Raw genomic sequence first — 21,841 nt, forward strand, 5'->3', positions numbered from 1 at the left:
TATAACTAATCAAAAAAAATATTTCTAATCAAACTGGATGTTATTTTTTGATCTTTCAGACTTTTGCCAAATCAGTTTTTTTACTTTGTAAAAGAATGATAGATAAAATTGATGTTAGGATTGAACTGGCTGAGAAATGTTTTAAAATGTTAAAATAAATAAAAAGGAAAAATGTAACATGAGCAATAGTATGTGGAAAATCTCAAAACACATCCCTCAAATTTTTAGCCAAAGCTTAAAACGATTTCTTCTCATAAGAAACCAGACCGTGAACTCCACCTTCGATCTGTGCTGCACCGGTTCGAGTCTGTCACATAAACAAAAGCAGCATTAAACACTAAGCTCAGCAAATCAGAGGGAGTTCCTACTTCCTACAAAGACAGTTTCATTCACCTCGAGCCTGAGGACGTTAGATCTCAACAGATCATGAGCAGATTGCAAGGAAGAAGCACCAAGGTCTTGAAAACCTTGCTTCACTGCGTGCATTGTGTAAGGTATCAACTTCAACACTGAGCCTTTATCCGCAACTGCACCAACCACTCCTTGAGCAATCTTGAGGTTTGTTTTGTCTCCCAAATATCTCTGATCACTTCCTTTTGTCATTGCTTCTAGCGATCCCATTCCACGGTACTTCTTGATCCTCTTACCATTCTATCATTACCACAAGCAGCATCTCAAGAAATGAGGGTTTGTTAAACCGAAAGAGGATGTGATGATGATACCTTATACTCATAAGCCCCAGGAGCCTCAGTGCTTCCGGCTAAGAAGCTTCCCATCATAACAGTTGATGCTCCAAGTACTAGAGCTTTTACAATGTGACCTGAATTTGAGATACCACCATCTGCTATAACTGGAATCCCACTCTGAGCAGCGAGTGAACAAACCTTGTACACAGCAGTAGCCTAAGATGTCCATCCAAATCACACCCATAAAAAAAACGAATCAGATAAGTTACATAATTCTAAAAATCGGTATAGACGACAGCCTAAACAAAACCATTTTTCTAGATTGTTACATAACTCTAAAAATCGGTATAGACTACGACCTAAACAAAACGATTTTTCTAGATCAATGTTTGAAAAAATCGATCTAGATGCCCCGCCTAAATCAATAATCTCATATAAAGAACCTAATTGTAGCTAGCGAGTTTTTAAACATTGCATAATTCACAAAGTTCAAATAAATAGTAAGGATTCGGAGCTTCTTCATGTACCTGTCCACGACCAACCGCGCAAACCTCTTGTGTGGTACATATAGAACCAGACCCCATACCAACTCTCAACCCATCAACACCAGCTTGAATCAAGTTCTGCGCCTGGTAACTCGTCACAACGTTACCACCAATCACATCCAACTCAGGATAACTCTTCTTCACATACTTAATCATCTCAAGCTGGTAAATAGAGTTCCCTTGAGAACTATCCAACACCACAACATTAGCCCCAGCTTTAACCAAATGCTCTAGCCTCTCCTTATCAGACTCCCTCGTCCCTATCGCCGCGCCAACCATCCACTCCCCGTCTGCACCTACAGTCCCAGGCCCTGACTTGGGATACCCTCTAACCCTCTCTATATCGTCTTTCGTCACCACGTTCACAGTCTCACCGTCCCTTTCGAGAACCACAAAGCCCTTTTGTTTATCTTCTAACAAAGCTTCGATCTTCTCAATGTCAATGTCCCATGGTAGACAATACTCGCTGCCTTCACAGCTCTTCATGTAATCGTGAATCTTCATCTCTCTTTGCTCGTAGTTCATCTTTTTCCACTGAGCTTTCGTGACGTAGCCTAACAGCTTCGGAACCGTCATTGTTCCTAAATCAAAATCAAAGTAAAAGTCATTAACCAACGTTGGCCTAGTGGTAAAGGAGTGTCTAATAGTCATTCCGCCACTCGAGTTCGATTCTTATTGGGAGGAACTATTGTGGAACAGTGAAAACGAATCTGATTCTCTCACCTGATTGCGTGACGAAGACGAAGGAGGAAGGACCAAAGGCATCCAACGAAGTGATCTCGTACTCCGGGAGCTTCACGCCGGCGTCGGAAGCGATCGGATGACGCAGCGACTTGGCTTGTCGGATCACCGACGCCTGAGCGGCGATGTCGGAGTTGTAGTGGACGATCCCGATCCCGCCGAGGGAGGCCATCGCTGCGGCCATGTGAGACTCCGAGACGGTGTCCATCGGAGAGGAGACGCAGGGGATGGAGAGGGGCACGCGCCGGCTGAGGCGCGTGGAGAGAGAGACGGCGTCGGTGGAGAAGTCGATGTAGTGAGGGAGGAAGATGACGTCGTCGTATGTGTAGGAGTATCCCTGAGAGAAGAGCTTCTCCGCCGGGAACCCATCTTCGAAAGACGTCATCTTGAGAGAGAGGCGGGGGTGGTTAGGATTTAAGCTAGGGCTTTTGGGGAGATTCGAATAAAAGGAAGACGACAAGTTGAGACAGAAGAAGTTGGCACTTGTGTCTTGTAAGAAAGATTCAGTTCAGAGTTTGTATTTATAGTGCTAATCAGATTTGAAGTTCTTCCTCTCTTTTTTTCTTATTTTTTTTTAATTTCTTTTGTTGTTACATTGAATTGATAAAAATCATTATTTTATATATACATCATATATTTCACATATTTTATTTTAAAATATCTACAACATATACTTTACATCTACAACAAATTTAACTATAACAAAAAATTCTGCAAAAAAAAAGTTTGCGGTAACAATTTTACAACTAAATTTATAGCTAAATTTTAACAATTACTGAAACCAATCATCACCATTATTTAAATTTTTCTTTTTCAATATTTTACGGTTTCCAAGTTGAATTCTACTTAGTTGTGTAGTTTTGGAGATATATGGCTTGATTTTTTGTAAGAGATGACCTGATTTGTATGGTTCCCTCATTATCCTCGTATGGAGGCTTTTGGACCCTTGTTTTGTGAGTTGGGGCAGGTAATTTTTGTTGGTTGTAACCTTATGCAAATTATATATATCCTAATTTGACTAGAAAAAAAAAGAATTTTATAGGTAAAATAACTCAATAAATAAATTGTGATATTGAACTATTTGTAAGTTTTTTCCTGAGAAGTTAATTGAATTTCAGTTAAGATATTTTTATTTACTAAAAAATAGCTGAAAGATCTTTTTACATATATAAAATATTTTATATTAAAATATTTAAAAAAATTTAAGAGAAATTTTCTAAAATATCACTAATTTTTTTATCATAAATATTAGCATACAAGGGTTAAATGACCAAAAATATTTTATTAAAAAGAAATTTTTTTATAACTCTAAGATTAAATAATCTAGAATTAGGATTTGGATTCGAATAATAAATCTTTTTTGGGAAGGAGGTGTGGGGGGGGGAGTTAGGATTTTTTTAATATTTAAAATAATAATTTTAAAAATAGTTTAAAAAAATCCGGATTTCAAAATAAAATTTATTGTTTTTTGAAAAAAGCTTGAAATTTTATGTTGAAAGAAAAATAAATATGCAGATTTGGAAAGTTTGTTTTCCGAAAATACAATTGTTTTTTTTTGTTTTTTATTATTTATTTAAATAAAAATTTATATATATAATGATATTTTTTTAATGAAACATATTTTAGTCATTTTTAATTAGTTTTTTGGTTTAAAATCGAGTTTATTGTATTTTGGAAGGAGAATTGCCCATTTAAAAATACACAGGAACAGCTGGCAGGAAACTAAAAACATAAAAGAAAATAAAGAAAAAAAAACTAGGGGCCATAAACCAACGTGCGGAAACCGGAGAGGTTTTGACAACGTAGATCGTCAACCCAAAAGAGGACAAAATGGAGCTAAACCGCCGAAAGATCTTGATGCCGATAGTTTAAACATATAACATCAGGTGCTATTCTCTAATATTGCAGAACGTTTTAATTAACTGTAGGCCTGATATATAAGACTTGTTACTTTGTTAGTAAGGACTAAAGAGCTTCCACAAGTCCATACTGAATAAAACGCTAATACATCAAGTTACATGATTTCAAGTTTTCAACGACAAATTGCCGGACCAAGAATTATTTTGTATTTGCTTATCTCAACTATGAATACCAGCATAATAAAACATAACTAGCAGACTAGCAGTGTGATCGGTGCTAGCTCTTGACATGTGCTAAGAGTCCTTTTGCACTAGGTCCAAAAAACTTTACAAGATTTTAGTTAGTATTTTAGGGTTTTCTCCAAAATTTTAAGGCCCTTCTTCATAAATTTCTTTTAATTATTATTGTAAAAAAATAAGGCTTGCAAGTAAGTCTTGCACAAGGTCCACATAAAATGAGCCGGGGTCTGAGTGTGATAGTTCACGTGTCTCATACTGACCTTTTACTGGTATAGAATTCTCAAGAGACAAAAAGATGTCCTGATGAGAAGCTAATTACTTTATTTCAAAGTTCCAATATCACAGTAAAAGGGATATGGGCTTAATAAAGGAATTATTAGTGATAGTAGTTAGTAGATGCAATGTACATGTAAGTTGTAATTCTAGAAGACCAAATTCCATTAGCAAAAAGTAATATACGAATTTAGCACAAGATTATATTTATGCGCTTATGCCATTTTCGAGTAAATTAGTGTATTTATAAAGCCTTTAAAAGTTACATACAACTTACAAGTGAGAGACCCACCTAACGTATTATATATCAAAAACACATTTGATATTATTCGTATCCACAAAAAGATGAAAATTAAAAAGTGAGAGACGTCTTCAGTCTTCATGCATCAGAAGAAATCAAAATGGCACCCATTATAGCCTGTTTTCCATTAAAATAAGAGAAAATGGTTAAGTGAATATTAGTATTGTCAGCATTTTTATAAGTAAAAAAAGGAATTTCTCTTATAAGAATGATAAATTAATTGAGAAATATATGTAAATCTTTTACTTGGATCGACAGTAACAAGCATGCCGGTGCCACCAAATGTACACGAGCCACCGGAGCTTTTGGTCCGCTGCCAATAGCTATTGAAGGCGAATGAAGCATGTGCCCACAATGTATTGGGCTTGAAGCAAGGTCCATTAGGCTGAATTGAATGGCAATCAGCTCCTGATCCACAAGCAAAGTTCATGGCTTCTTGAATAATTGGGTCAGGCACTGTGGGCTTAGCCACACACCAGTAAGCCGAGGTCGGAGTCATGCTAGACGGCGGTGGTACCATAGGCGGTGGATAGACAATTGGAGGTAAGAACCCCGATGACGGCGTTGGAACTGTTCCGGTTGGGGATGGGAGATTACCGGACGGTGTAGGAGTGTATGTTGGGGTTGATGGGCTTGGCTCGTTGTAAGGTGGACCTGAAATGGGTCCTGATGGGCCTGGTGTATGACCGGATTCAGGAGGACTAGGAACTGTTTCTGGCGGGTTTGGACTGGATGATTCAGGTGGATTTGGAACGGTAACGGGTGGGTTTGGGTTTGATGATGATTCTGGTGGGTTTGGGTTAGAGGATGATTCTGGTGGACTAGGGACAGTAACAGGTGGGTTTGGGTTAGATGAGGAACCCGGGTTGTTCGGGTTAAAAGATGATTCGGGTGGGTTCGGGTTTGAGTTTGGGTTTGAAGTGGAATCGGGCGGGTTTGGGTTCGAAGATGATTCAGGTGGGTTAGGTACAGTGATTGGGCCGGGAGGTGGGCTAAGTCCAGGATTGGAAATGGAGGGAGGTGAGGTTAGAGGAGTATTTGGGGGATTAACACAAAAAGGAGGGGCATTTCCGGGAACTGGAAGTGGGGGAAGTGAAGCATAGGGAGGTAGAGTGAGAGTTGTGCTAACACCATAAGGTTGAGTGTTGGAGGATGTTGTTGAATATTCCAAAGGCTGAGCTAGATTGAGCTGTGTCATCATTTTCTCTAAAAATGTTGTGTGCTTGAATGCTTTGATAACCAACTTCTTTGGCTTCTTCTTTGCGTGTCTCTCAAGCTTTCTTGCATCTACTACTAAATAAGATAAAACAAAAATCAAATGCTTGCAGAGCTAGAAATGAAAAGAAGAAGGTAGAAAGAGGGAAAGAGAGCCTTACCAGAATGAGTGAAGAAGCTGGCCGAGAAAAAGAGACAGAGGAGAATGCAAACGGTTGTGAGAGCTCTACTTGATTCCATGGTTTTCAAGGTGAACACCAGAAGAGCGTCTAAATCTTTTAAACTAAAACCAATGATCTACACTGCCAAGAAGAAAAAGAAACAGTAGAAATGAAACTTGAATATCTGTTTTGTCTCCTCTCTCTTTCTATATATATCTTATCTTGTGTGTGTGTATGTGTGTGTCATATGCATGTGTAACAAAACAGTAAAACACAAAACTCTAGAATCATGCAAGGCAACCTGTGGAAGGATATAAGGTTCTGTTGTCTTTCTCATAAAGATTGGTCCTATAGCAGCTCACTTTGCTGTCTTCCAAGACTCACTTTACTTCAGAAATTAGATGTTTATATTCTCATAGCTACTTCTTAAAACTATTTTTGACATATTTAATTGATTTTAATCCTCAAAAAAAAAAAAGTACAAGGATATGCACACATATGGATGACAATGGGCATATATGCTTGCTTGACAATGCAAATATAATCAGAGAGGAAAGTGGTTTTGTCTTAAACTTTTGCTTGCTTTGTACTCAAACAAAGCTCTTTAGGTGTATCTTTTTCTTGACTACAACTATTTGCATAAGCTTCACACATTCTCTTTAGATGCTCTTCCCTCCCGACTAAAGAGCAAAAATATTATTTAGAAAAAAAAAACTGATTCTCTTTACTATTTTGATTTATATTTTCATATATTTAGAAAACAACTTGTTCTTTAATATACAAACAAAATATACAAAATTATAGTTAAAATGTTTAAGAAATTTTTTAAAAAGTGATATGATCATTTAGTTTTGACATGCTTTTGTAATCTAGCAAGAACAAAGAGCTTGCTAGATCAGCCGATGAAAGAAGTGATATGTTTCAGTGAAATTGGAGCCAAAAGTACGCAAATATACAAGAGATTTGAGGAGGAGGATTTACATTTTGTGAAACTACTACATGTATTATATAATATCCAGGTTCGAATTCATGGTTATAGAAATGAAAAAACTAAGCAAAACCCATTGGACTGTTTTGTAATTATGCCACAATATGGGCAAACCCACCAATGCTTCTTCTACAGTCTCTAATAGTGTTTAGAATTGTTGGGTTGAAAAAGCCTTTAATGAACGTTGTTGAGATTGTTCAGAGGTTAAAATGGGGACCTGAGCTGAAGACCCATTTATTTGGAAAAGCTTCAGTTTTTGCCGAATATGGTTCATGTCATTAAAGATTTTTCAAGATGTTGATGCGGCAATGACCAATTAAAGATAGTTCAAGATGTTGATGCGGCAATGAGTCCGTTCACGTTGGCTAAGAAGCATTCCGGATAAATTGATGCATTGGTCAAACTCATTGGGTAGGTCTTACGTAATTAGACATTAGTACTAGTATAAATACAATCAACGTTCAACAACAAAAGTAGTACAAACTCAATTTTAGTAAAAGGAGTACAAACTCAATATTAGTCAAACGAGTCAACAAGACTTTCTTAAAGTAAATACCATTTTTTGTGTGATCATCTGGTTGACAAAAGGAGCTCAACAAAATTGCTGTAAGATTTTTCAATTTATAAATTGCAATGCAAGATCGTGATTATTAAATTATTTGGAGAGGGTCAAATAGATCTTTCTTCTATAAACTTTTACAAGTGTTGTAGTAAAACAAGGCCGAAGGTTTATTACCGATAAAAGACATGCTCTCGGATGGGTTACTCGCCATCTATAACACTGAACAGAATCTTGAAATGAAACTAGTGGCCAGAAGATAATATTTTTATTCTCTCTCAACCACAGAGAGTGTTCAATGAAATCAACCAGTAGTAATGTAACAAAATTAACTACATATAGGGACATCGATCGTATTGGCCAAAACACATTTGAAGCCAATAAAGAAATCTTTGAACCAAAGTCAATATCGGCAACGTACAGCGCTTTATCCACTATCAAGAAGTGAATCAGAGACTCTAAATTGTTGCCTCCTAAGATAACACAATTAACCAAACACAATAATAAAACCAATCAACATATGTTAAGGCCATTTGAATGCAAATGAACTATCTAAACTAGAACACATACCAGAATACAGCCTTATTCAATTTCGGCAACGTACAGCGCTTAATACACTATTAAATTAAAAAAAGTGTACCAGAGACTCTAATTTAGTGCCTTCTGTTAAAAGACAAGACAAAGCAGAACAAAAACATAACTAGGCTCAGGTAATATAAAGAAGTATGCATCAACGAGCTGTGAATCTCTCAAAGTTTGATGGTAATCTTTTTTCATCATCACTGCCTAGTAATTCAAAGAAGAAAACGTATTTAAATAGATCCAAAAGCCTCAGAAACTAGAGCATACAGCTCATCAACGAGATAAACTCTCAGATGGTACGGACAATCTCAAACATCACAGACCTCTGGATCTACCGACAAAAACTCTTAAGACTATAACCATAATGTAGAACTGTCGAAAAAGAGATGAAGGAAACAGTAAGAATGTTGAAAAGCACATGATTGATGTGTGTGTTAATCTTTGGAAAAGGTGAGTTATATAGCGACCATGCTAGGTTACAAGGAAGCCCTAAAGAGCGTCGCACAGGTCAAAATCTAAGGTTGGGCCTCTAATATTTTTAAAGCCCAATTGGGTAACATTGGCCTCATAGCATTTCCCAGTTGCATTTTTTAATGGGCTATTATAACTTTACCCGCCAAAATGATTCAGACCTAAACCTTATATGAACTTTTCCGTGATTAATTGCTTTCCAAGTAAACGTACGGTTATTTTAGCCCTACAGAGAATTATAATGTACTCGTGATCTAGAGTGATCGAGCTTTTGGTGTTCGATGGATATCATTCCAGCATAGAGCATATGTTCGATTTTTATGTCTCTTAATGGTAGTGATGAATCCGAATCTTCATTTATTTTCAGTGTGTTGGGGACGCAAAAGTTATACGCATTGTATAGATTGATGAGAAGATGATTGAAAGCCATCACGGATGTATTTATGTACGCTTTGATCATCTGTGAACAGATACATAATCTTAAGACATGGGTTTTACTTTTCTTTCTTGTCGGAAATCAGAAAAGGAACGGTAAGTCTCTCAGTACTACAAGAAGCAAGATAAGCTGCTTCAGGGTTTAAATGAGACGGAGACAATCAATGAAAATGGTTTTTGTCTCTCTGGAGCTCCATCTGAGGTTCCACTCTTTTCTTCTTGAATCTTGCTTAGAGCGAGAGAGGCTTGCAGTACACATCTCAAACGCATCAAACCTTGTGCTCTTTGTAGCAAATTTTTATGCTTCTGTGGAGAGTAGATAGACCTATGGCTGTGATTGCTTCAACTTTGGACTCTCTCTTGGATCTCTAGTCTTGATTTATTCTATGGTTTACTGCAAATGAATAGTTTAGAGTTTATTCTCGATTTAGTTGATTTATATTATCAGAATGAGGTTAATTTTAAAATTGTGGTAAAAAAAGAGGTTAATATTTATTATCCACATGATCCGACTTATATAAATTAATAGAGGTAAACATATATATAAAATTTAATTGTGATGTAAGCAAAAAAAAAATTTGTGTTATGATAATGGTAAATTTTAGTTATTGTAAGATTATTTAATAATTATTTTCAAAAAACTTATATTAAAACAATATTATTATATACGATAAAACAATTTATTAACTTATTATCATTATTGAAATTTGATTTTTTTTTCGTGTTTCTAATTATTAACAAAAAATATTCATATAAACCAACACTACCCCTGTCCACATACCCAACACAAATACAAGTTTGAATATCAAGATAGGTTTCTAATTAATGGGACCAGATGATAAATCAAACCTTGTACTTGTGTTCGGGACGATGAGTGAACTCAAAGTCAATATGAACGAAAGCCCTCTCGACCTCAGAGAGTTGCTCGAGCTTCTCCTGAAGAGTCTCTCCGATGTTGTGAGCTTCGTGTAGCCTCATGTCCTCTGGCAAAACAATATCAACTTCAACAAAGTAGTGTGACCCAAACGTGTAGGCTCTCACTGTATCAATGTGTTTAATCTTCTCATGATGGTTCCATATCAAGAACGTTAGCTTCGCCAAGAAATCTGGCGGTGCAGAGCGTCCAATAAGCGAATGAACATTCTCTAGTACCGTTCTTGCCCATGTGCTGATTGTATACAAAGCAATCTGAAAACATAAAAGAAGAATAGTTTTCTCAATAATAAGCCAAAAGAGAAGTTTCAAGAATGTCTCAACTTAAGGTTGATGATTTTGCTTACTAGAATAGCACCAGAGGGATCAATCCACCAGTAGAATTTTACAGCCAAGACAGCTGTTGCTAAACCCACCGAGTTGGTGACAACGTCAAAGAGGTGGTCTTGTGCATAGGCTCTGACGATTTCGTTTTGAAAACTCCTGCAGTAAAGCATGAGGAGAAACTTGACGACTGTAGCAGATGCCATTATTCCAATCATCCATTTTTCCTCGGTGCTGCTCATATGAGGACCATTCTGTACAAAGAGTAAATGATTAGACCTCATGTTAACTGATAATGCCACTACTAGAAGTAAACCATAGTGTGTTTTACTACCTTGGAAACTAGTAGTCTGGTTGACTCTAGCAACACTTGTAACCCAAGAGTTGCCATGACAGATGCAAACACAATGATCCCCTGCCAAGTTCAAGAACCATGCATGACTTTTACTTTGATGAAAAACATATACGTCTTATTTGAAGAAGAGAGACTATATACCACAGGTTGCATCCTTCGTTTTCCGATTGGATAATGAAAATGATTTGGTTTGCTCATGGCGTTTGCAGTAAACCACAGGATAAAACCAGACAAGAGATCCAAGAGAGAGTCCAAAGTTGAAGCAATCACAGCCATAGATCTACTCTCCACGGAAGCATAAGCTTTGGCTACAAAGAGCACAAGGTTCGCTGCGTTTGAGATGTGTACTGCAAGCCTCTCGCTCTTCGCAAGCTTCTTCAGCTCTTCCTGTTGAAATCAATCAACAAGATGCTATATATATATAGAGAGAGAGAGAGATTCAAGAAGAAAAAGAAATGAAAGGATAAGAGTGGAAACCTCAGATGGAGCTCCAGAGACAAAACCAGTTTCGTTGATTGTTTCCATCTCATTGAAACCCTCAAGCAGCTTCTCTTGCTTCTTGTAGTACTCAGAGACTTTACGTTCCTTTTCTGATTTCCGACAAGAAAAAAAAGCAAAACCCATGTCTAATATTATGTATCTGCTCACAGATGATTCAAAGCATATATATATATATATAGAGAGAGACATCCTTGATGGCTTTTTATCATCTTTCGATCAATCTACAATGCGTAAAACCTCCGCAGAATAGGATACTGCGTACTCACCACACTTAAACAAATCAAGATTCTGTGTTATCACTGTTGTTTTAAACAACTAAAGAGACATAGAGAATCGGACATATGCTCCATGTTCGGAAAGAGAGAATATATCATCAAAAAAAGCTTGATCACTTTAAATCGAGTACACTAGAGTTCTCTTTAGGGCTAACATAATCGTACGTTTGCTTGCAGAGCAATTAATCATAGAAAATTTCGTGTAGGGTTTAGATTCTTAATCAATTTGCCAGAAAAAAATGTTAAAAAGAGTTGTTCCCTGTCATGATATAAAAATCACAAGGATTGTAATTTGTAAACATAGACACGAAAGGTAGATTTAGGAGAAGAGACGTACTTGGAGTCCGGAGATAACGGGACAAGCGAGTACGGCGAGAGGACAAGGGGGAAGAAGAAGGGAGGCGGAACGTGTCGAGACTGAGACGCCACGAAGACGGTGGCGACGAGTGGTCATCGTCATCGTTCGGCAAAAGGTCGACAATGTAGTCTTGTCCACTAACGCCGAGATGCTGCTCCTTCGTCGTCTCCATATTCATCGATATCTTTTTCTCTGCTGATTTTCTGGGGGAAGTTACGTGACAAACAAATATTGTTGCTTCTTTTTGGGGAATTTAATAGTTGTCACATATGTCACGTATCTCTCTATTTATATATACCAATACTGTAAATTAAAACCTTTATGTATATAAAACAAATTCAGACCATTTTTATATAGAAAACGTAGAGAAATTTGGTATTATCGAGAGAATGAGAGATAGATATGCACCAAGCAAATACATTTTTTTTTAATATTTTAATATTTTGATAAGAGAATAAGAACATACGTGGCTGTGTACTCATGGTGGAGCAAAAGTAGTGGAACTGAAATGTGGACCATTTCTTCTTTCCAGTGTAGATGAACAAGGAGTATTGTCCACTTATAAAAACTTCAGATAAACATAGATAAGACAACAAATACATAGATCAGTAGTAGCGTGGACACAGTTGCCATCAAAGCCTTCAAGAGCCAAAAAAAAAAAACAATTAAGTGGACCTTAACGAAGCTCTTAGCAATGAATGATGTATGAGTAAGTAAACAAACACAAATGAAGGAGACTACTATATCCATGTTTGGTTGGTTGGTATGTCTTCTCATTAACCCCAACAACAAACATGAATGCATCACCTGAAGGGGAAGAAATGATTACTTTCTTTGCACCATCATGCAAAATTAATGAAATATCAAGCAACCATACGTCATGAAATGTTATCACAAGTTACGAAGTCAATGCATGCTGGTATGAAAATGCACCTTCAAATGGGATGCAGCCTTTGATTATCGATGTGATGAGTTTGTGAGATAGGAAGGGGACGAGGGGTTCTAAAGCGGGCTCTATGGGTTTGTTTTTGGATAGGATAGTGATGACCGCTCCGGAGATGTTGAGTTCGGTGGTGCCGGAGGCGTAGGGACGGTGCGTCCGTGAGGGCTTTGAGTAGAACTGAATGGCTGATCGGAGGAACATCTGTGGTTTCATATCGAATGCGAAGCGGATGAGAAGTCAAATCCCATTGTTCGCGCATAAGATGACGATTGAGATAAGTGATAATGCACCTAAGTTCAGTTCTCTTGGAGAAATCACTGAGAGGCTCAGCCAAGATAGTTTCATTGTATAATCCCATTTCTATTAGGTAGAAAGATCATTATTACGTAGAAAATTGATCACTGCAACGTTTTGAGCTAGTTTATTAATGAAACATTTTTGAACTTGATGAGTTTGATGGAGTTTCACTTCAGAAGAAGTAACTCCTCCAAAAATAGGTGTATGCCATTTAGCATAGAGAGCACACGGTATTCTTTAGTAAAAGGCGAAAGAATAGTTCGCTTTGTGCTCAGTACATGGCTCCATGGTTTAATACAGGGTAGCATCAGATGCTTTTATACATTAATCCTTCGATGTCTAGGTTTGTTTTATTCGATGTGGGACAGATTTAGTGGTGTATATTTAACTGGGCCCAAAACTTACTTTATGGGCCGTTCTGAGACTCTACTAATACGCTTCGGATGTACCGTGCTTCTTTGTTTGGTAGTGTGTTTAACCAGGCCGAAAAGTTACGCGTTCACTGTGTTTGTTTGTTGTGAATGTTTTTGTAACCCAAGAGAGATGATCATCATCCAGAAAATAACTGATAATTGGTTGAAATCTGCCGGAGATTAGTATTCAGAGTTTTCATCTGTGTTTTTTTTATTAGAGAAAGGTAACAAACTATTAAGAAAAACCCCAAAAAGTGGCTGGCTCAGCTGGTCACAGTAAACCCAGACTTGCACATACAAAAACACACGAGAAATGAAACTTGGAAGATTCTCAAGCGTCGTCGAGAGCGAGGACTCCTGGAAGTGGCTTTCCCTCCAGAAGCTCCAAACTTGCACCGCCTCCGGTAGAGATGTGGCTCATCTTGTCTGCCAAACCAACCTTCTCCACGGCAGCCACAGAGTCACCTCCTCCTATGATCGTGGTCACTCCCTTTCCGCTCAGCTCCGCAAGCTGCTTTGCTACGGCCTAATTATAAACAAGACAAGAGATCAAGTTACTTCACGTGTTAGCAAACAAGTTGAAGTTCAGTGGACTTTCATAAAGGGTGATTAAAACTTGGGTTTATGTGATGATGCTGACAAACGTTTGAGAATCTATGGTTACCTCAGTTCCAGCTGCAAACTTATCGAATTCAAATACACCCATGGGACCATTCCAGATGATGGTCTTGGTTGTGTCCAGGGCGTCGCTGAATGTCTTGATGGAGTCTGGACCAATATCGAGTCCCATCCAGCCATCAGGGATTGCCGTGGCTGCCACTATCTGCAAAGAGTTCACAAGCGTGTCAGCTTTAAACAGACCAGATTGAGTCAACACAATGATGCAATTGTTACCTTGCTGTTAGCATCGGGAGCGAACTTGTCAGCAATGACCACATCGGTTGGGAGTAAAAGAGAGACACCTTTGGCTTTGGCCTTCTCCATGAGTGACTTGGCCAAGTCAAGCTTGTCCTCTTCCACAAGGGAAGATCCCACCGAGTGACCTTGCGCCTTGTAGAAAGTGAAAATCATACCTCCACCGAGCAAGAGGATGTCAACGGTGGACAAGAGGGACTCAATGACACCAATCTTGGTCGAAACCTTTGAGCCTCCAACAATGGCAGCAAAAGGCTTCTTGGGGTTTGCCACAGCTCCGACAAGGTAATCAAGTTCCTAAAACATAATAGTCGGTATAAGTATTAAGTCATTGCTAATAAGAGACTGTAGAATAGATGCTGCAGTAAAGCGCACCTTCTGCATGAGGAAACCAGCGACGGAAGGCTTCAGGTACTTGGCAACTCCCTCAGTGGAAGCATGAGCTCTGTGAGCAGTGCCGAAAGCATCGTTGACGTAGACATCAGCAAGGGCAGCAAGCTTCTTGGCAAATTCAGGGTCGTTCTTCTCTTCTTCCTTGTAGAACCTCACATTCTCCAAGAGAAGAACACCACCTTCAGGTAGCCCTGCGACCAGTTTCTGGACTTCCTCACCAATAGAGTCATTGGCCATCACAACCTATTAACACAAACCACGTTAACTCAAACTAGCAAAGGCTGTTGTTCATAAAACTTAGCAAGAATAGAGTAATAAGAGACACAAACCTCGACACCAAGAAGCTCAGACAATCTCGGCACAAGAGGCTTTAAGCTGAATTTAGGGGTAACACCTTTCGGGCGACCCTGAAACATCAAAATTGAGCTCAGAGAACTTAACGAAACACGCCACAATTAAGACATAGCATAACTGAATATCAATGCTCCAAGGAGAGCGACACAGAGAACCAAATGATTCAGACAAGGAGTAAACTACAATGTAAGAAAGCCAAGACATTTACATATGTAGACCGAATAAATAAAGAAGCTATGTGATAAAACCAAACAGATCAGATCAAAGCAGATAAGGTGAACATAACAAAAGTAACTGAATATCAATGTTCCAAGGAGAGCTACCCTAATTTCACAAAAGAAATGATTCAGACAAGGAATAAACTATCATGTAAGAAAGCGAAAACATCTGCATATATAGACCACCGATCAAATAACGAAGCTCTGTAATAAAAACCAAACGAGCTAATAAAACAGATCAGATCGAAACAGATAAGCTGGAGGACATACCAAGTGGCTGCAGAGAACAACCCTAGATCCGTTACCCATCAAGTACTTGATGGTGGGAACGGCGGCGCGAATCCTGGTGTCATCGGTGATGTTGGAGTTATCATCCAAAGGAACGTTAAGATCAACCCTCACGAACACGCTCTTTCCCTTCAGATCTGCTTCTTTCAAAGTTCCAACGCTTCTCTTCGTCGCCATAGTAAAGAGAACACTGCAAACAACAATCGTGAAAATGAGATTTGACGGAGAAATCAAACAGATCTAAAAAACATGGCGCAAACTCTAATCGAAAGCGATTCAGTGAAGATCTGAAGGTATATACTCACATGAGTGGATGTAAGTAAAGAGAGAGACGATCGAAGCTTACACGAAGATAGAAGTGGCTGATCTTTCGAGGAGAAGACGAGTCTGTATATAAAAGCAGCGTGGAGAACACCCAAAAAATGGTGGGCCCGTGGAGAGTAAGTTAACTTATTACGATTTTGCCACTGACTCTTTCTCTGGGCCGGTTACGTGTTATGAAATTAAATTTCTAAATATTGGGCTTAGAGATTTAATGGGCCTAATCCACTTGTAACTAGTAAGGCTTATTAGCCTCTCTCTTCATTAGATAAACCTCTGTACCGGAGGGAAGCCTAAGTCTTGCCGGAGAGACGAATCATTTGTTATCACTATCTTCCCTCCAGTGGAGTTGTGTAAGGTGGATCGTGGTGTGTTCTACAGAGACGACAATTTTCGACCAACTGAGATATTTACATTTTTATTTTTATTTTTCAAAGAAAATAAAGGGAAGTGTCAAGAAATATCTCTACTGAAACTCCAAAGACTTGAGTACCAAAACTGGAGAAAAAAATTAAAAGAATTGGAAAACAATACTTTTCCCTGCACATAATAAGAAGAAAAGGTTCCTCTTATTTGGAAGCCTTGTGAGCTGGTGGCTTGGACTGGGTCGAAATAGCTGCAGATGACATCACTCGCAAGCGACCAGCTATCTCTGTGAAAGATGGTCTTGCCATTGGGTTTGGCGCCCAACACTCCTCCATTAGTGTTCTCCATTCATCGTCACAGAAGGCTGGTATGGTTGGCCTCAGTGTGTTGTTCACTATCCCACCTGCACTTTCACAAAATGAAGTCATCATCCTCAACATTATGAGCATGAATGAAAGAATGAACTGGCAGAAACCCAATAAGCCGTGTGTTACTAGCAACGCACCTATTATGGCCCCGTAGTGCATAGTGCCATATGGTTCCTCCCCCGTCAGAATCTCCCACAGAACAATACCAAAAGAGAATACATCCACCTGCGGGACAAAGAACAATAACATGAAGGTATCTCATAGTTTGTTTGCATTATCAGGCTATGCAATAACATATGATTCCTCTTGACAAGAAACTAATCATAAAGATTCATCTCAAGATATCTCCTAAACTAGAAGATAGGCGACTCATGCAAAAAAAAATTTATGATAAAAGTCAAAGTAGGTAAAGGGACATCACTGGTATTATCATGAATGTTTTACCTTTTCTGAAACTTTGCTGCTGCTCCCATTTAGAAGCTCTGGCGCCATCCATGGTAAGGTTCCACGTACACCACCAGATACCAATGTATTTCTCTTGATTTTTGACAAACCAAAGTCACCAACCTGGATTGGCATGTGGATATTAATCTGATTTGTTCTAACATTATCTTAAACTGTTTTTTTCTTCAGAAAGGTCCACCCAAATAGTATTACCTTGCAGATTGGGCGAGAGGGATCTTTCAAGTTCACAAGTAAATTGTCACATTTCAAATCGAAGTGAACAGTATTTTTGGAGTGCAAATATTCCATGCCAAATGCAGCATCCATGGCAATGAGAAGTCTCTTACGACGATCAAGATGCCTGGCCATGTAAATAGAAGAGAATAGTGCATAAGTTAAATGAACTGAGACCCATCAAAGTGATATCACTGGACCTAATAAGCATAACTTTACCTGTCCTTCCGGACCAGAACATGCCTCAGAGAACCATCCACCATGTACTCTGTCACGGTCGCCATTGTCCCCCCAGGCCCGTCTTTTACAACACCATAAAATGCTACCACATTCGGGTGATGAAGTTTTGAAAGAATCTCAGCCTCCCCCCAGAATTCACCAGTCTGCAGAGAAATCAACGTGTGCAGTGAATTGTAGGCATGGCCAAAAGGAAAATGCATAAGACATGATCTGCAAACAACTCACCAATCTCTCTTGCTCTGATGACCGCCCAGCAAAGCAATTCTTCTTTATCCTCTTGATAGCGACATCTGATCCTCTCCATTTCCCATGATAAACCATTCCAAAAGTACCAGAACCAAGCTCTTTCAACTCCTCAAGATCTTCATTCTTAATGATCTAGTGATATTTACGAGTATGTTATTGAAAATATGAAAATAAAACATAGAAACACAGGGGGATATAAGCAGGACTATGTTTTGACATTATAACCACAGGTAATGAAACAAAACACACAGATTAAAATAAGAAACCAAATAGAAGCACACAGTCAAGGTGTACACGTATTGCTGATTCTTATAACAAATTTGAAACTGTAAGAGCCGCTGACATGGCCCATTTTCCATACAAAGATAGTAACTGTTTTCTTATGTATATTTTTTCAGAGCTCATCATACCTGCAAGCCACTGCGATCAAACTCTGAGCCAAGTGGAGGAAGCGCAGCATGCCTTATTTCTGTCTTTTCATCCTAGACATTTCATCCTCGTTAGTAAAACTTGTGGTTTTGGAAATTATAAAATAAAAAAACTGCAACTAACCTTTGGTGCAAAATCTGGCGTCCTCACGTTCTCCTTCATGTCGCCAAATTCTTCGCTCTCTGTGACCTTCATATGTTCATTCTCAAGAGAAGGGAGAATAGTGCTAGTGCCACCCTCGTTCCTTCTAGAAAAATCATCCCCATAATCTCGACCTAGAGTCAGTTTAGGATCCACAACGTTTGCTGAATTACCATCTCTACTCAATGGTGTGAGATGCAATCTGGTGCTCTCTCCACCATCTTTAAGGTCAGATGGAAAGTGAGAATCAGCTTGGTCAACACCCGCGACATCTCTTTGGATAAGTTCTTCAGCCAGCTGCTGAAAATACGACCAATTTTTTGGATCTTGATTCTGCACATTCATGCTAATAGCAGCTCCATTGTGAGGATATGGATGGACAGCATATGTGTCCTCTGAGATTGCCTTCGAAAATATTTCAGAAAGGAAGTCACGAGGAAACCGGTCATTGATATCGATAAGAATATCTCCATGCAGTGAATCAGAATCGTTAGTAGAAGCTTGCTCTTCAGGAGTAGCATGACCAATTGCTGCGTTTACATCTGCCCCATTGACTACTCTGTTCTTGTTTGCATCATCATGATTCGCAATTTTTCGCAGGGGCTCGGAGTCCAATGTATCATCTGATACCCCCAGTTTTTCAAAGACTGTCTCAATGCTTTTATGCTCCCGGTGGGTAGCATCACCGTTAACAGTTTGGGAATCTTCATGCGACTTTCCAGCTGCTTCTTTTGCTGCATCTTGCTGTGCAGTGTTCGTTTCTGGCTGAGACATTAAGAACTGAGAATCTAGCGAGCCATCAGATTTCGACAAACGATTTAGCACTTCTAACTGTTCACGAGGTATTCTCTCTGAACGATATACCTTAGGTGGAGAATGCACAGGCTCAGGGTAGTTAAGATCAATTAGATTTGACTCAGAGTCGTTACGAACATTGCCATTTGAAGTTGGGAGCTGATCTTCCTTACCAGATAGAGGAACCAGCCCAGCAAAAACATCATCACGGTAAGTATCAGGCTTTGGAGAAGCGCTTTGCCGTGCATCACTTCTAAGGGGAAGTAAATGTGCCTCCTGGCTAGGAGTAATTGTTGCAGCAGACACCTCCCGAACTTGATTCTGATTCGTCACCTCAGCATCATTTATATGAGGACGATCCTGGTGACCGTTTGCCAAATTTTTACGGTTTTCAGGCTCAACATGCTCATGAACTTTCATATCAGGTGGTAATACCTTCTGCTCCTCAGCAAGGGCTTGCGTGCTTTGTGGTGTAGGACTAGGGTACGGATACCCTTCAGCCCATCCACCTTGCTGATTGACATGCCCTTGGAACGGTATTGAACTGGTAGTTTCCGCGAGACCGGAGTAGTTAGGATTTTGAGCATACAGAGGAAAGTGCTCTCCTTCTCCATGTTGAACCACGTGCCCGTAATACTGCGGGTAAAATCCATAAGAGCTGGCAGACCCCGGTGTGATGGATTGTGGATACTGGAAAGAAGAACTCCGGGGAATTGACTGGGAATAATGAAGATCCGAACTTGCTGGAACAGATTGCTGCAACTGATATGTAGCATTGGGTGGAATAGACTGAGAATACTGAAGCGATGATCCTGGTGGAATAGACTCGGACTGTTGACCAGATGATTGCTGGAACCCATTTGCCATCAACTGCTGTGCGCTAACTCCAACAACATCTCCAGCAATGCTTTTAATCCCCTCAGTGTTCCATACATCAAGCTCAGCTAAGTTGTTTGCTGAAGATTTATCCAGCCCATGAAGGGTAGTAGAGTTCCTTCCTGATCCAATTCCCACGCCATTTACCGCTACAACATACTGGAACTCAGAGTCACCATCATTTTTATTAACCCCCAAAAGAGCATCATCCAGATCGCTGATGGAGAACAGAAACATCCTAAGCTTCTGATAGCCACCACGGTTTCCCATCTCGTTATACTCTTCAAACATATTCTGGAGATCTTCTTCACATGTTACAGAGACCAACGCATCAAGATCTTCACCAGGAAGCTGATACTTCACAACATGAGTTTGGTAATAAACCTCAAGTACTTTCTGCCTAAGCGCCAGCCAAGATATGTCCTTCCTTACAGAAATAATGTGTGTCTCGCCTCCAACATATCTAAGCTGTGAATCACCTGGGCGTGGAAGTATTTTCCCACCAAAACTGCAAAAGATCTTAACTTTCGCTATTACACTACCTGAGGCTGAAGAAGATGAGTATCCTAGTAAATTTCCTAGACTACTATCTTTACTAAACGAAGCTTGCGGTGCTGACTGGACATGACCAAGTCTATTTCCAAACTCGTGAATCGAAGGGTTGGTTCTGTCATAACCCCTCAAGCCATTTTCCATAGTGCTCATCCTGGAGACATCTGAAGCACAGTCACTTGTATTGGTGTCCCCAGCTGCATTGGGGTTGGAAGACCTCTGAGGATTCACCCGATCACGCATAAACTCAAGAGAAAACTCCTCCCCTGTTTGTATGGAGAAGTTACGCACCTGCTTAACATCTGAAGCATTTGGATTGGGAGCTCTAAAATTAGCAATCGTGCTCCCAGCTTGAGGAACAGTCTCGTTGTTTCCGTATCCAGGTTCCACAGAGTGCTGAAAAGGCTGCTGGTGTCTAGGTGTACCCATCACAACAACACAATCCTCTGAATTGCTCAAATTGAAACACGTGTAGAGCTAATCTGATATACTATAGAACCACCAGTAAACTACCAAGACATAGAAGATTGATTAAGTGCTCCTTCAAGATGATTAAGCTGCAATCAAGGAAACGATGATAACAGTTTTAGTCACACGGCAAAGATCGAAAGCTAATCGAATCAGAAAAAAAGTCGAAAACAAGATTCTTCATGCATGCTTTTGATTTCGAACTAATCCAACAATGTCACCTAATCCGAATCACCAAAACCAAGTTGATCAAACGCCATCAACATCACTAACAATCCATAAACACTAAAGCAGCCGATACAACGATTCCGCGAGATCATAACGCTACAAAATAGCTTGAAATTGAAAATTAAAATAGAAAATCTAATGATTCAGTAGATTGTCAACGACTCGAAGCAGAAGAAGGAACATTACCAAAATCTTCCTGGGTAGTAAGCGCCATAAAGGAGTCAGCGAAGAGTTTACGCGACGATATCGTCTCTTAGCGCTCCTGTTTGATCAGTGCACTGGCGAGGAGGGAGAGAATTAGAATAAAACAAAAACCCTAAGTTTTTTTCCCTCACTTTCTCTCGTGTTTTTTTTCCCGGCTATATAATTATGGGATATACATTTGACGAAAATAGAATACCTTGCAGATGATTTTCTGTGTTTTTTACAAATGAGATTGTATCGAGAAGATGGTGAGATTGGTCTTTGATGGGGGTATATACGGGCTCATTTTATAAATTCTCAACTAAA

General features: G+C 39.2%; 5 protein-coding genes and 3 non-coding genes across 14 annotated transcripts; all 8 read right to left on the bottom strand.

The window, feature by feature from the left end:
• Nucleotides 1-99: 99 nt before the first annotated feature.
• LOC106354789 (inosine-5'-monophosphate dehydrogenase 1) lies at nt 100-2,559 on the bottom strand. The gene is made up of 5 exons (XM_013794828.3): nt 1,955-2,559; nt 1,214-1,812; nt 723-902; nt 394-651; nt 100-307 (listed from the first exon to the last, which is right to left on the bottom strand). The coding sequence occupies exons 1-5, from the start codon at nt 2,355-2,357 to the stop codon at nt 236-238; spliced, it is 1,512 nt and encodes a 503-aa protein (XP_013650282.1). The 5' UTR covers nt 2,358-2,559; the 3' UTR covers nt 100-235.
• Nucleotides 2,560-4,522: 1,963 nt separating this feature from the next.
• LOC106356065 (extensin) lies at nt 4,523-6,496 on the bottom strand. 4 transcript variants are annotated; one of them, XM_048736438.1, is made up of 4 exons: nt 6,323-6,496; nt 6,022-6,162; nt 4,892-5,932; nt 4,523-4,762 (listed from the first exon to the last, which is right to left on the bottom strand). In XM_048736438.1, the coding sequence occupies exons 2-4, from the start codon at nt 6,098-6,100 to the stop codon at nt 4,731-4,733; spliced, it is 1,152 nt and encodes a 383-aa protein (XP_048592395.1). In that variant the 5' UTR covers nt 6,101-6,162; nt 6,323-6,496; the 3' UTR covers nt 4,523-4,730. The 4 variants fall into 4 exon arrangements, with proteins under 4 accessions (XP_048592395.1, XP_048592392.1, XP_048592394.1 ...); XM_048736435.1 differs by having other exon boundaries at nt 4,892-5,938; nt 6,323-6,493; XM_048736437.1 differs by lacking the exon at nt 6,323-6,496 and having other exon boundaries at nt 6,022-6,309.
• Nucleotides 6,497-7,802: 1,306 nt separating this feature from the next.
• Nucleotides 7,803-12,127, bottom strand: LOC106354790 (metal tolerance protein 9). Of its 3 annotated transcripts, XM_013794830.3 has the most exons (7): nt 11,782-12,063; nt 11,146-11,258; nt 10,810-11,055; nt 10,648-10,728; nt 10,337-10,567; nt 9,906-10,244; nt 7,803-9,450 (listed from the first exon to the last, which is right to left on the bottom strand). In XM_013794830.3, the coding sequence occupies exons 1-7, from the start codon at nt 11,978-11,980 to the stop codon at nt 9,448-9,450; spliced, it is 1,212 nt and encodes a 403-aa protein (XP_013650284.2). In that variant the 5' UTR covers nt 11,981-12,063; the 3' UTR covers nt 7,803-9,447. The 3 variants fall into 3 exon arrangements, with proteins under 3 accessions (XP_013650284.2, XP_013650283.2, XP_048592396.1); XM_013794829.3 differs by having other exon boundaries at nt 7,803-10,244; nt 11,782-12,127; XM_048736439.1 differs by having other exon boundaries at nt 7,803-10,244; nt 11,146-11,439; nt 11,782-12,009.
• LOC125576817 lies at nt 8,271-8,356 on the bottom strand. Its single transcript, XR_007315241.1, has one exon. It is a non-coding gene; the product is annotated as a small nucleolar RNA snoR116 (small nucleolar RNA).
• LOC125576819 lies at nt 8,395-8,474 on the bottom strand. The gene has a single exon (XR_007315243.1). It is a non-coding gene; the product is annotated as a small nucleolar RNA snoR117 (small nucleolar RNA).
• Nucleotides 12,128-13,208: 1,081 nt separating the features above from the next.
• On the bottom strand, nt 13,209-13,326 carry LOC125576829. Its single transcript, XR_007315253.1, has one exon. It is a non-coding gene; the product is annotated as a U5 spliceosomal RNA (small nuclear RNA).
• Nucleotides 13,327-13,592: 266 nt separating this feature from the next.
• On the bottom strand, nt 13,593-16,052 carry LOC106354791 (phosphoglycerate kinase 3, cytosolic). Of its 2 annotated transcripts, none has more exons than XM_013794831.3 (7): nt 15,929-16,052; nt 15,606-15,813; nt 15,093-15,170; nt 14,746-15,006; nt 14,350-14,667; nt 14,120-14,278; nt 13,593-13,981 (listed from the first exon to the last, which is right to left on the bottom strand). In XM_013794831.3, the coding sequence occupies exons 2-7, from the start codon at nt 15,798-15,800 to the stop codon at nt 13,787-13,789; spliced, it is 1,206 nt and encodes a 401-aa protein (XP_013650285.1). In that variant the 5' UTR covers nt 15,801-15,813; nt 15,929-16,052; the 3' UTR covers nt 13,593-13,786. The 2 variants fall into 2 exon arrangements, with proteins under 2 accessions (XP_013650285.1, XP_048592397.1); XM_048736440.1 differs by having other exon boundaries at nt 15,970-16,011.
• A 282-nt stretch (nt 16,053-16,334) lies between these two features.
• Nucleotides 16,335-21,776, bottom strand: LOC106354792. Its single transcript, XM_013794832.2, has 9 exons — nt 21,518-21,776; nt 18,395-21,192; nt 18,253-18,324; nt 17,822-17,974; nt 17,576-17,739; nt 17,336-17,483; nt 17,123-17,245; nt 16,816-16,903; nt 16,335-16,713 (listed from the first exon to the last, which is right to left on the bottom strand). The coding sequence occupies exons 2-9, from the start codon at nt 21,062-21,064 to the stop codon at nt 16,514-16,516; spliced, it is 3,618 nt and encodes a 1,205-aa protein (XP_013650286.2). The 5' UTR covers nt 21,065-21,192; nt 21,518-21,776; the 3' UTR covers nt 16,335-16,513.
• Between the last annotated feature and the right edge of the window lie 65 nt (nt 21,777-21,841).

This window comes from Brassica napus, chromosome A7, assembly GCF_020379485.1.
Source record: "Brassica napus cultivar Da-Ae chromosome A7, Da-Ae, whole genome shotgun sequence".
NCBI lineage: Eukaryota > Viridiplantae > Streptophyta > Magnoliopsida > Brassicales > Brassicaceae > Brassica > Brassica napus.